Raw genomic sequence first — 12,442 nt, 5'->3', positions numbered from 1 at the left:
TCCAGAGTCACTGGTTTGTGACTTTCATTTACTTGCATGGCAACTGACTAACATTATCGACAGAAATATATTTAGGTTTAGCTAGTTGTAAGATAAAATATTGAGAAAAATACAAAACATATTATTGAAATATGACCACTATAATTATGGGTTAATTATAGTGATTTTAGGACTATGACAATATCCCTCCGCTGTGGGAAGCTTTTGACCGCAAAAGCACAAAATATGTTACATGGAACTAGTGCTAGTGAAAGATACAATATCCCTTTGTCATGGTAACAAACAGAATACAGGTATTGAAAAAAGAATACAATATTTGAGCAATAGTCAACCAAACAGAACATGTTATGACAGAGTATTGTTCTGTTATGAGAACCCAAAAAGGTACAACATAATGAAGTTACAATAGTTTTAGCAACATCTGGCAAAATAGAACATGTAGAGTATTGTTCTCAGCAGGAATTCGGCAGTTGGAAAACTTTACTTGATGAAAGAGGTCATATACATGTATATGTATCGGTTTAGTTCATGGATGAGTAACAGTTCATACAACGTTAACTGTTATTTTTTCTATTAAGCTTAAAGTTTTTAAATAGTTGTGGGAATGAAGGTGGACATATAGTGTCATATTTGGACATAACGTTTGTCTCGATTTTGAAATATACACCATTATAACAGCATAATCTCTAATAATAGATAAGTGAATCTGACAACTCTGAGAGAAGATCAAGTGGGTAGATCAGTGTTGACAACGGGTTTGAAGAGATGACATTTGCAACTATCATCCTTCTAGCACTTAATAACACAGGAGGCCCTGCAGGTTTGTCGACAACATCTGAACTACTCACAATGAAACTAACTGCCAGGTACTATCAAAGTCAAGGATAACCATATTATTAGAGATTAGACAAAATATTTGTGTGATCGTGTGTGCTTACGACTGCGTCCAGCCTGTGTTTTATGCACGTGGAAGTCTCTGATAAGTCCTTGTCCTATGTTATGGTGTGGCTCCCATGTTGGTGTGGGATGCGCAACCCATTTGACAAGAAAATGGCGTATGCCATTGATGTCTTTGTACTTCAAGAGTTTTTCAACATCATAGAATTGATCTTGATTGTGATCTTTTGTTTGCTTGTGATCGTGCTCTGATGGCACAGTTTCATCTGCTTTGGCAGTTGGCTTTTCACTAGAGACTGGTGATTCTAGTGGAGGACTGCCTTGCAAAGTTTGTGCAGGAGGGTGTGGTAACGGTTCCTGTGCTCTGCTTGAAACCAATGTAGGTGCAGAAGGACCTGATGCGTCAACATGCCGTGCAACATTACCTCTGAGGACATAGGGTTTCAGGCGATTGGCATGGACCAAAGATTTATGTTCTTTGTCATCTGAACATCTGTGAATTTGGAAGGTGTGGTTTGGACCAATGTCTGTGATATAATAAGGACCTGTCCATAATTGGGACAGCTTCGGGGAAAGTCCTTGTTTGACTACAGGGCTGTGTAGAAGCACCTGTTGACCTAACATGAATGAAGGTTCTGATGATTTTAGCTCTTGATGCTCCTTGTCTATCTGTTGACTTACAGACATGTTGTCGCGAGCAATAGATTTGACAACCTTCAGATTGTCGATGAGCTGCTGGAGATGTGTCTCTGCATTTTTACTAAGTGTTGGCTTTGGTGTGAGTGTAGTATCAAAAGGAAGACACATCTCTCTGCCAAAGAGCATATGGTGTGGTGAGTAACCAGTTGATTGGCATGTTGTGTTTCGCATTGACATGAGAACACATGGAAGAATATCAGCCCAGTTGGATTGGTCAGGCTTACAGTAAGATTTTAAGGCTTGTGCAGTTGTACTGTTACGCCGTTCAACCATTCCATTTGTCTGAGGATGGTATGAAGATGTGAAGTGGTGCTTAACCTTAAAGATTTCACAGATAGCATTGACCAGCTTTGATGTGAACTGGTGACCTCTATCGGTGACTAGAGTTTGAGGTGCACCATACCTTGTGAAGACCTCATTAAAGAGTTTTGTTGCTACTTCCACAGCATCTTGAGTGTGCAATGGAAATGCTTCAATCCACCTTGAGAATGAATCCACAGCTACAAGAACATACTTATGCCCATCCTTTGTTTGAGGAAGAGTCCCAAGGACGTCAACATGTAACCTGGAAAAGTTATCTTCAATAGGCATTGATACCATTGGAGTTGGTTTTGAATGGGCCCAACGTTTGCTTTTTTGACATTCTTCACAAGATTTGATGTATGTTTCCACGTCTTGGTACAAGCCTGGCCAATGGTATTTGGTCAAAATGGACTGACGGGTAGCATCCCGGCCAAAGTGGCACCCACCTGCTTTTGAATCATGGTAAGCATAAAGCAGGGATTTCCTGTCAGAAATAGGAACTGCCAGTTGTGTAACCATTGGGTGACGGCCGTTCTTGTGTCCTCTATGCTTGGGCAGGTAGAAATGATACAAGATGCCATCACATAGATCATACTCCTGTGAGAGACCTTGGAGAACTTTGACTTGAGAATCAGTGTAATGAGAGGGAATCTCACCATTCTCTAGAAAGTCAATGATAGGCTTGAAATCTGGTGAACTTTGCTGTCTTTCTGCAAGATTGTTTTCCGGGATATCAGTTCCAATTGTTTGAACTGTTGGTCCTGATGGAATCTCATCTTGATAACAGAATTCAACATACAGATCTATCGACGATGCTGAGGAAGGTGCTATAGCCTTCTGACCAGATACATGAGGGTTTTCTGAAGTTGAACATTCAGGAGATATCCCATAGTCATTATCTGCTGCAGTGAGCTGACAAGCAATCTGGTGATGGGTTGTTGATGATGGATTTGTGGGTGGTGTTGAACCCACTTCAGCATATGAATGCTGGATTGGATGATGATTTGACTGGATGGTGGCTGAGGTGTAGTTGATAGAGGGGACTGTTGGGACAGGGAAATCATCAGTGACAGGTTCTATGATCTGTGCAGGATATGGAATGCGAGAGAGAGCATCAGCATTTGTATTGGCTTTACCTGCTCTATGTTCGATCTCATAATCATATTCCTGCAGCATGAGAGACCATCTAGCAAGACGACCTGTTTCCTGTTTGATGTCCTTAAGCCATTTCAGAGCATGATGATCTGTGAAGACTTTAAACTTCTGAGATATGAGATACACCATGAAGTTCTAATGCCTTCTAATACAGCCAAACATTCTAGCTGAGTGATGCCCCATTTCTTCTCAGTAGCATGAAGGGCACGGCCACCATAGCAGATGACGTGTTCTTGGCCAGAAGCATCTCGTTGACCTAAGATATACCCTATGGCTGAGGTAGAAGCATCTGTTGTTAGAATGAATGGTTTATTGGGATCAGGATATGTTAAGACAGGGGCTGAAGTTAGGCATCCTTTCAATTTGTTAAGTGCCTGCTCACACTCGGCTGACAATCAAAGGTGGCATCCTTTTGAAGCAAGTTATACAATGGTGATGCTATGCGGGAAAAATTTGGGACAAATTTGCGGTAGTAACTTGCAAGACCCAAGAAATGTCTGATGTCATGGACATTTTTGGGAGAAGGGATGCTTTCAACAACTTCTACCTTTGATTTGTCAACTTCTACTCCATCTTTGCTGAAGACATGGCCTAAATACGTTACTCTCTTAGCTGCAAATCTACATTTGCTTGGTTTTAAGGTAAGACCAGCTTCTTTAAGTTTGCCAAAAACACATTTCAGATGATGTAAGTGTTCTTCAAATGTTCTGCTGTACATTATGATATCATCAACATATATTAAAATGTGTTTCCAATTCATAGCTTGAAGAGCAGAACAAATGGTTTGCTGGAATGCTGCTGGTGCATTTTTGAGACCGAAAGGAAGACGATTGAATTCAAAAATGCCATCTTGCGTGATGAAGGCGGATTTATGTTTTGTTTCTGGGTGAAGTGGTATCTGCCAAAATCCACTTGCACAATCAAGAACAGAGAACATCTGAGCATGTTTTTCACCAATAGCATCTATGACATCTTCCAAGCGTGGAAGAGGGAAAAATATTGGTTTCGTAACCGCATTGAGCTTGCGATAATCTACCGCAAATCGATAACTGTTGTCAGATTTCTTGACCATGACTACTGGCGAATGCCATTCAGAATGACTTGGTTCTATTATGCCTGCGTCTAACATTTCTTTAATTTGCTTAGCACATTCTTTTCTAACTAAAGATGACTGACGGTAGAAGGGGAGTCTAACAGGACGGGTATGCTCTGTTTCAATCTTATGTTGATCCAGATGTGTTTTGCCTAGCTCTGACCATTCTCGTGCAAAAACAGATCTTTGAGCCAACAGGAAGCACTCAAGCTGTTGCTTCTGGGTCTCTGTGAGATCTGAGTCACTCAGGTCAAAATTCAGGTTAGCACTTAGCTTTGATGGACTAGAAGGGTCTGCAGTGTTGACTGGTGGATGATCTAAGATTGGATCAGATTCCAATGTATGGACAGATGATGGGTCAATGATGGATGCTGTGGCTACTATTCGTTGACAACGAAGTGTGACAGGTTTATCAGTTGGGTTGTGAAACCTCATACATGGTCTACCCTTGGCACTTTGAATGAGACATTTGGCTCCTCGGAGTGGGAGTGCCTCTAGGCCAGGAAATGGTTCCAGTAGCAATACTCTGTTGCTCTCACAACGGGAGATTTTAACAGGAATATCAGCCTGGGAGTGGGGAGGAATCTGAACTGTTTTGCGAGGTCTAGCAAACCCTGCATTGGCATCCACCAAGCTTACGGATATTAAACCATCATGCAGGTGAACTGTGCGGTTTGAGAGATCAATTTTGACATGGTTTGACTGGAGAAAGTCTTAACCAAGAATGATGGTATGATGTAATGATTCGAAGACATGAAAATCTTGTGAATAAGAAGCATGGCCGATGTTAAGTTGTAGAGTGACTAAACCTGACACAGGATGGCGTTCTCCTCCTACACCAATAATCTCTGTTAGATGAGATTTCTGAAGGTGAGACTCAGTGAGTCCTATTTTCTTCAGAAATTTCATATGAACACAGCTGATTGTTGCTCCAGTGTCTATCAATGCTGTTGTTTTGACTTGTCTGACCTTAACTTGAATGGTGTTTTTCAATAATGGGGCTACAAGCGATACCTGATGTTGGTTAGAGTTAGAGGATGGGGAAGTAGGGGTAGTATGCCTAGTGGGTGGGTCAGATGGTTTGGGTTGTTTGAATGGGTGCCTGATTCTAGGTGGATCCTTGGAATCAGGCACGCGTCCCTATTTATTATCTATCTTAGACAAAAGAACCTGGTAACATACAGATGTATGGTGACCTTTCTTTCTACAAACATTGCAAATGGTATGCCGATGGGGACAGTAATTACGTTGAGAACAATACCCACCACATCCTGAGCATCTTTCTCTGTTGTTTCTGCTTGATGGTCGGAGTTGCTCTCGTCTGAAATCACTGGTCTGTGCTGCGACTTTGGACTGGCATAAGATGACTGATGACTAGGTCTCGAGCTGTAGTCATCAAGTCGAGGTGGTGACTGGAACCTGACTCTTCGTTGACAGTCATCATGGAGCGTCCCCTGCTGTGTTGACATTGCTGCTGCCAAAGGCTTCTGTTGGCTCTCCATTAGCGACATCACTAGTGTTGATAGCTTAGTCACTTGGTCTGTGAGGCTAGCTTGATCTGGCTGTTGGATGCTGAGGTATGACTTGGCTGCTAGTTCACCCTGTTGACACACTTCTTCCAATGTTTTGGGTTCTTTATTATAGACCCATTGTCTTACGGAAGGGCACAGACCATTCACAGCAATGGCAACTAAGATGTCGACTGGTATGGATTTACTAGAAGTGGACTGCTGTAGCCTACTGATGTAATCTGATACTGATTCAGCAGGTTGCTGATTGATTGCCAATACCGACAGATCAAATTGTCCTGATGGTTGAAATCTAGTAATGAAAGCTTGTTTCAAGCTATTCCAGTCTGACTTGATATCGTCACTCAAGGCATGATGCCAATGTTTGGCTGGTCCTTCTAAGAGGAAGTTCAACATTAAACACGCTCTGTCTTGGTCAGTACCTTGGAGTTTAACCCAAGTTTCAAGATCTGACCACCAGTTATTTGCATCCTGCTTACCTGAATATTTAGGAAGCTGAATATGTGCCATGGCCATGCTTGTGTTTGAAGCTGTGGAGGAATACCTTGAGTAGCTGCTGTTGCGGATGTTGTTGATAACGTTGATACGAGTGTTGATACTGACGTAGATGTTGATGTTGACGTTGACGTTGACGTTGGTACATTTGATGTTGACGTTGTGTATGTTGCTAGTGATGTTGGTATTGCCGAGGGTGGTGTCTGTGATATAGAGCTGTTGTTGATGATGACTCTGCCTGGTAACTCAGGGTTACAACGAGTCATCCTGTTCTCTGTGTTCTGCCTTTCATCAGCACCGGAAACTTTGATCTCCATCAACTGACGTAGCTTGCGTTCGGGCCGTTTTGCCTTGTGTGGGCGTGGTCCCGTTTGCTACGTCACAATAGCCAAGATAGTGGGGGAATTAACTTGGTAGAGCTGATTACTCGGCTATCACCCTTTAAAACAGAGAGAAGGCTGCTGAGTCCCTTTACGTCTTTATTCGTGGCAGAGTCTAATTTCATATATAGCGAGATATTTAAACAATATTACATTACAAGATAGATGCAGTCAATGACTTCTTACATTAAATATATAATTGACAACCATACATGAAATGATAGCGACTCGTTTAAATTTTCTTAACAGGACTGTTCTAATAAATAAGGTACAAAAACGAATTGTGAATAATAAGCGACTGGGAGGTATTTCATGTTATTCTAGCTACAACATTTCATACAGGAACTGCTAACATTTACAGTTACGGCATTCTAGCGTTACTCGTGTATTAACATACAAATGTATTTAACATACTGTATAATTTCAATGCCGTAAATGCTTAACCAAATGATAGACGTAGCATGGCCAATATTCGCATGAGACGGTATTTACGTGAGATTACCTGAGGGTATTTACCACAATGTACTCTTTCTCATGCTATGTAATGTACGGCTTTATCTATCACTTGGCATATCAACAGTTAATGTACAAGTGAACTAATCCACTAACATCTATATAAACACACACATACAATTAACATTCAAGGTGCTTTGCGGTATAATGAATGACATATAACTTATTCTTATATATTACAAACCATGGTAAATATATAGTTGCTTGCACAGGATATCATATAAGTTAAAGGCAAGGGGAATTTAATAAGAAATTAATGTTATCTTACCTTAAAAACAGCGAGAAGGCTGCTGAGTCCCTTTACCTCTTTATTTGTGGCAGAGTGAAGTATCTGCCACTTGACTCCGTATATATAGGGACTCAGGCCTTCTGTAGAATGCGTTAGTTACCTAATATTGAAACTATGATCTAAAATCTGCTACATGCGTGGCGTATTAATTACAATTATTCGACAGTTACAGAGCACACTGACCGCGTAATATCCTTTATAATCCGCCTATCTGATACTAAAATGACGATGCGTCCGGCCATACAGAGCATGTTATAGCCTGAGGCATAACCCTAGCCTGGCCACCTGGCTGAGTTAGATAATCCGGAGTCACTGGTTTGTGACGGTCAGTTACGTGCATGGCAACTGACTAACATTATCGACAGAAATATATTTAGGTTTAGCCAGTTGTAAGATAAAATATTGAGAAAAATACAAAACATATTATTGAAATATGACCACTATAATTATGGGTTAATTATAGTGATTTTAGGACTATGACAGTTTTGATGATTTCATAGAGCTGTGGTTTCGTCGCTCGAGAAGGAGAGGTAATGTTCCTCCGTTGCAGCCAAGTAACCATGTCTCCTTTACGGTTATTAGAGGTTGGAGTCTTGCTTTCTGGATCCTGCACACTATGATACGGTGCATTGTCCATGACAATGAGAGACATGGTAGGCAAGCAGGGACAAATTGATCTTTCACCCACTCCAGAAATACATTGCCAGTCATTTCTGTGTGGTAGTCCCTGTTGTCTTTGGCCTTGGCTCTAAAGACGAGGTCACAGTCTGGGAGAAAACCCTGACTAGCAGAACCAGCATGGAGAACTATGAGTCTTTCACCCTTTCCCATTGGTAACTTTCTACCAGACTCCTTACAGTCACCACTGGGTACCCACTGACTGCTGGCTGTGTGTGACGCATTTACCCATGTCTCATCTAAGAAGACGGGCTCATATCCGTGTTTGCTTGATGGTACGAAGGTAATGATTTCGGAGACAAACAATGTCAGACCGTTCACACAACACAGCCCTATTTTCTCCAGTTATCTGTTTGTATTTGTAACCAAATGTATGCAACAGCTGCCATAGTTTGTACTTTGTAACACGTAAATCATGGTCAGTTTCAAGGTGTTTCTTCAAAATTATTAGGGACAGGTACTTATTTTCTGAGTGCAGTTTAACAATTGCACGTCTGACTTGATCCCTCTGAAAACTGTCTAATTTATCAACCTTGCATGGTTTTGACATGTTCCCTACCTCCTTGGCCTGACTTTTTGTATCTCGTCGACTAACAATTTTTTAAAGTTTCTGAGGGGACATACCAAGAGCTTTTGAAGCTCGTTTCAAGAATTTATTAATTGCATAAAAAGCCTTTGCTCTTTCTGCTTCACTTCTAAAGAAATCATACACATTCAACATCAACTGTTTAACATCTGCTGAGTAGCGCAGCTTGTCATTGAATGACCATGGTCACTGTGTAGCACGTGCAGACCGTGCTTGCGCTGTTCCTTCCACAGTTTGTCCCCCTACGTGTCATGTACACATTTCTATACAAAATTACATGATAGTTTCTTAAAGAACTTAATCCGTCATGGGTCTTAAATTAAACAAAATTTAGATTTTGTTGGGTACAGGGTATTCATGGTCAAGTACCGTATTGATGTTTCATACACTTTTCTGGATTTCGAGTTATTTTGCAATTCATTGTTCTCATTTGGAGTCAAACGGACTGTAAGTCTTACCCGAATTGTCTCGGTCATTGAGGCTGATAAGTATCGATCATGCTGTAGTCTCTAAATCCGTAACTGGGCACTAAACAAACTTATATCCGTCGTCGTTTCATTTATATTGTAAACAATAAACAAGAATAACAAACTAATGGGATGACTGGTCTGAGTGGCTGCCTTCACGGCTCATTGATCACAAAGATGTTTTGCAAATTAGATGGGCAAAAGCAGGACACATCCAACTTTACACAACCAGCAAAGTAATGGCAAAGTAAAGTATGTTAGGGACATTTTTCGAAACATTCAATCTTTTAAACTTGTTAATGGTGGTAGATTATCTAAACCTCATCAGGACTACCTTATTTGGTATACCAGATAGTCAATCCGTCTACTGTTTTTTTTTATCCTGATGTCCGTCAATTACAGGTTATTACATTTTAAAACGTCAGTTATCCATATTTCACATATCTTAAATGTCTGTGAAGGCAAGGTCTGTTCAGGACAAATGTCCCAGAGAAACGTTTTAGCAGTTGAATCACCTCACTGCGTGGATTTATTCAAATTGTCTGAAAAAGTTGAAGAATGGAAGTGGCGACCCTGACCTCTTTAAGTCTACAGACCACACTATATTATTGTGATATTGACCTGATTTTCAAGATCTCAGTAAGGACTTTCACTGATGTTTGGTTTTTGTACATAATTGCAATTGTTAGCTAAGATGATTTGGAAACCTGCAGATCTGATTATTATGATGACTATTTAAATTAAATAAACCTGAATTTCGTTTAGGGAAAGAAAAAGTAAATGTTTCTGTTGTGGAGATGTCAACCCAGTGTGTTACATCCAAATCCCTCTCGTTAGTAGAGATTAGCAGTTTCACAAACTTGCGAGTTCAGATGACAAGGCCACTTAGTTTCATTTCATTATGCATTCTAGATACTAAGTTGTATTGCTGATATTAAATTATCTGGTTATATCCAGATGTTATTTTGCGTAAGTGTGAAACAATGTAGAATGACAGTGTTTTGTGTTTAATGTAAAGAGAACGGAAAAGCATATAAATCTGATATGGTTGACTTTTGCACTGTGATAGCGAAATGTTGTGTGTGCGAGTTGGTACTTCGGCAGCTCAGAACAGTATTTAGTGTAAAAAAAGGGAACCAGTTCATAGACGGTACCTTTGTCACCTTAGATATCTAAGATATATGTCCAAGTAAAAATTTCTTAGAGCTGTTTATCCTCAATAAACCTTTTTTCTTCGGTGATGTAAGGACAAAACCTTCCAGTAAAAGTTTCAATCTTATACCTTTCAAGATCTACATTAATCCTAAGCTCTAAATGTACTACATGTACACCTTAGTTATACTTCAATTAGCAGAGAAAGATATATTTCCACATTTGACAGTGACCCGTGAAGATCCGTGTTAAGAATAAGTGTACGTGCTTGCTGTAAAAGTCGACTATGCTTGTCTAAAGAGGCGACTAACGGGATCGGATGGATCAATGCTCATGATGTCAATCACTGGATTGTCTGGTCCAGACTCGATTATTTACACAGACAAACAAACAAAACCATTTAATAGTGATTTTGTTGCGTTTTGTATCAACTTTTACTCTTTTACCCTGTCACTCATTCAACTGTCCTCTATTGTTGTTTCTTCAATTTCTCTAATTTCTTAATATAAGGTGATACATTGTAAACAAGCCATACACACTTGCCTTATTGTATCTACTTCAGGATGCGGTGGACGCTACACAGGCTCGTCTGGGTCTATCTACTCACCTAACTACCCTGGCAATTACGGCAACTACCTGAAGTGTGTCTACACCATTGATACAGGGGGCACATTGATCACTCTCGTGTTTGAAGATTTCCTAACAGAGTATTGGAACGATGTTGTCAAGGTATGCATAGTTGTTATTTTGTTAAGACCTATACAATGTATTGGGCGCTGTGTTTTAAGCAATTAGGACTAAGAAGTAATAAAACATCGAAGTAAAATTGTACCAGTTGGTATTACGGCCGTTGAAGTCTCTAGAGTTGGCAGTGTCTTTGGAGAATTCTTAGCTGGTGTGTTGATAGTGATGTTAAGTATACCATACGAATGTTCATGTTAGAGTTCCTGAGAAAGTCTGCGAAACTGCAAGTCCTTATCCATTATGTTTTGTCCCTTTTCCTTGAGATTCCATTTAAGTATAGAGGATGCATTCTGCGATTTCTTCCTGTTTACTAAATTTCTTTTTTGCCCGTGTTTTAAATATATCTTCATACCTATGGCAAGCCAACTGTTTCATGCACATCTTGACAAATAGCTAACTGACGACATTAACAATCCAGAGTTATAACAATTATATTATAATCAGATATGCTCAGTTAAGGTCGCTAAACTACATTTGTTAGGTGTCAGAAAGGGAGGTCGGCTTTTCCAAGTTTGGTATTAACAATTTGTACCTAATGTGTCACAAGGGTACATGGTTAAAAAGGCCCATCCAGTTACATATCAGAAACAAGTAGCTTAATGTAAGTTAGGGCACACTGAAGAATACCTCAGTCTTCATAGATGGCACAAGAGGACATTGATGCAGTGCATCCTGTTTTCCTGCCAAAGTTTAAGATGTAGAGCAGTTCTCTTGGTGATATCAAAGTGGTCAGATTTGGGACAGGAGGAAAGCCTGCAGAAACATTGATGCAAAATGCTAAGCCATAAAAGAAATAGAACTGAAATTGTAAATAAAACGACCAAACCATTTCCATAATCATAAGAAAGCTCTGCTAAAAGCAGAGTCCATTGTACAATTCTGAGTATATCATAAGCATGTGTTTATAAATCACTATCAATTAGTGATGATACCAGGTGTTCGCGAAGAAGGTGGGTGTATCCTGCCCAACAGGTGTCACCTGTCACACACAAATGCAAAGGCAAGATCAGTCTGCACCTCAGCAAACGGGAGCATATGGTTCAAATCATTGGACATCATTTTGGAAACTGATGCAACAAATTTGGGAATGACCTCCACATGATCTACCACAACAGTTTTGAAAACCTTTCTACGGCTTACATGCTGTGGCCCTGATCAAATATTGTGGAGTGTTACTAAATTTCAACTGGTTGCTCTAAAATCTGTATATTACAATATATTCTTTTTCCACCATCACTCTTCATTCCATGTCCAAAATATTAGGGCACTCTGAATAGCACAAGAAATATACATGCCCCTTTATCACCATATCAGCACCCAAAGATTGCAAAATGACTGTCGTTTACCTTCCACATCTTGTCTTTATGATAAAATCCAGCATGATTTGGCTGTGATTAAAAGTGATCATTATTAAAGCTGAAGCAAGTGTAACATTGAGCCTTCAATTTTGTATTGTCCACAC

At 40.0% G+C, this 12,442-nt stretch overlaps 1 protein-coding gene across 1 annotated transcript in view; it reads left to right on the top strand.

The window, feature by feature from the left end:
* LOC139457897 (scavenger receptor cysteine-rich domain-containing protein DMBT1-like) overlaps nucleotides 1-12,442 on the top strand; it is a 129,898-nt gene that overhangs the window by 113,581 nt on the left and 3,875 nt on the right. Inside the window, exon 5 of the mRNA XM_071239241.1 lies at nucleotides 10,799-10,965. Within this exon, the coding sequence (XP_071095342.1) occupies nucleotides 10,799-10,965 (167 nt within the window). The remainder of the gene's footprint in view (nucleotides 1-10,798; nucleotides 10,966-12,442) is intronic.

Source organism: Haliotis cracherodii, unplaced genomic scaffold (assembly GCF_022045235.1).
Source record: "Haliotis cracherodii isolate W230 unplaced genomic scaffold, xgHalCrac1.p SCAF_12, whole genome shotgun sequence".
NCBI classification, from domain to species: domain Eukaryota; kingdom Metazoa; phylum Mollusca; class Gastropoda; order Lepetellida; family Haliotidae; genus Haliotis; species Haliotis cracherodii.
Note: the sequence above shows the minus strand (reverse complement) of the source record. Positions and strands in the feature narration are given on the sequence as shown.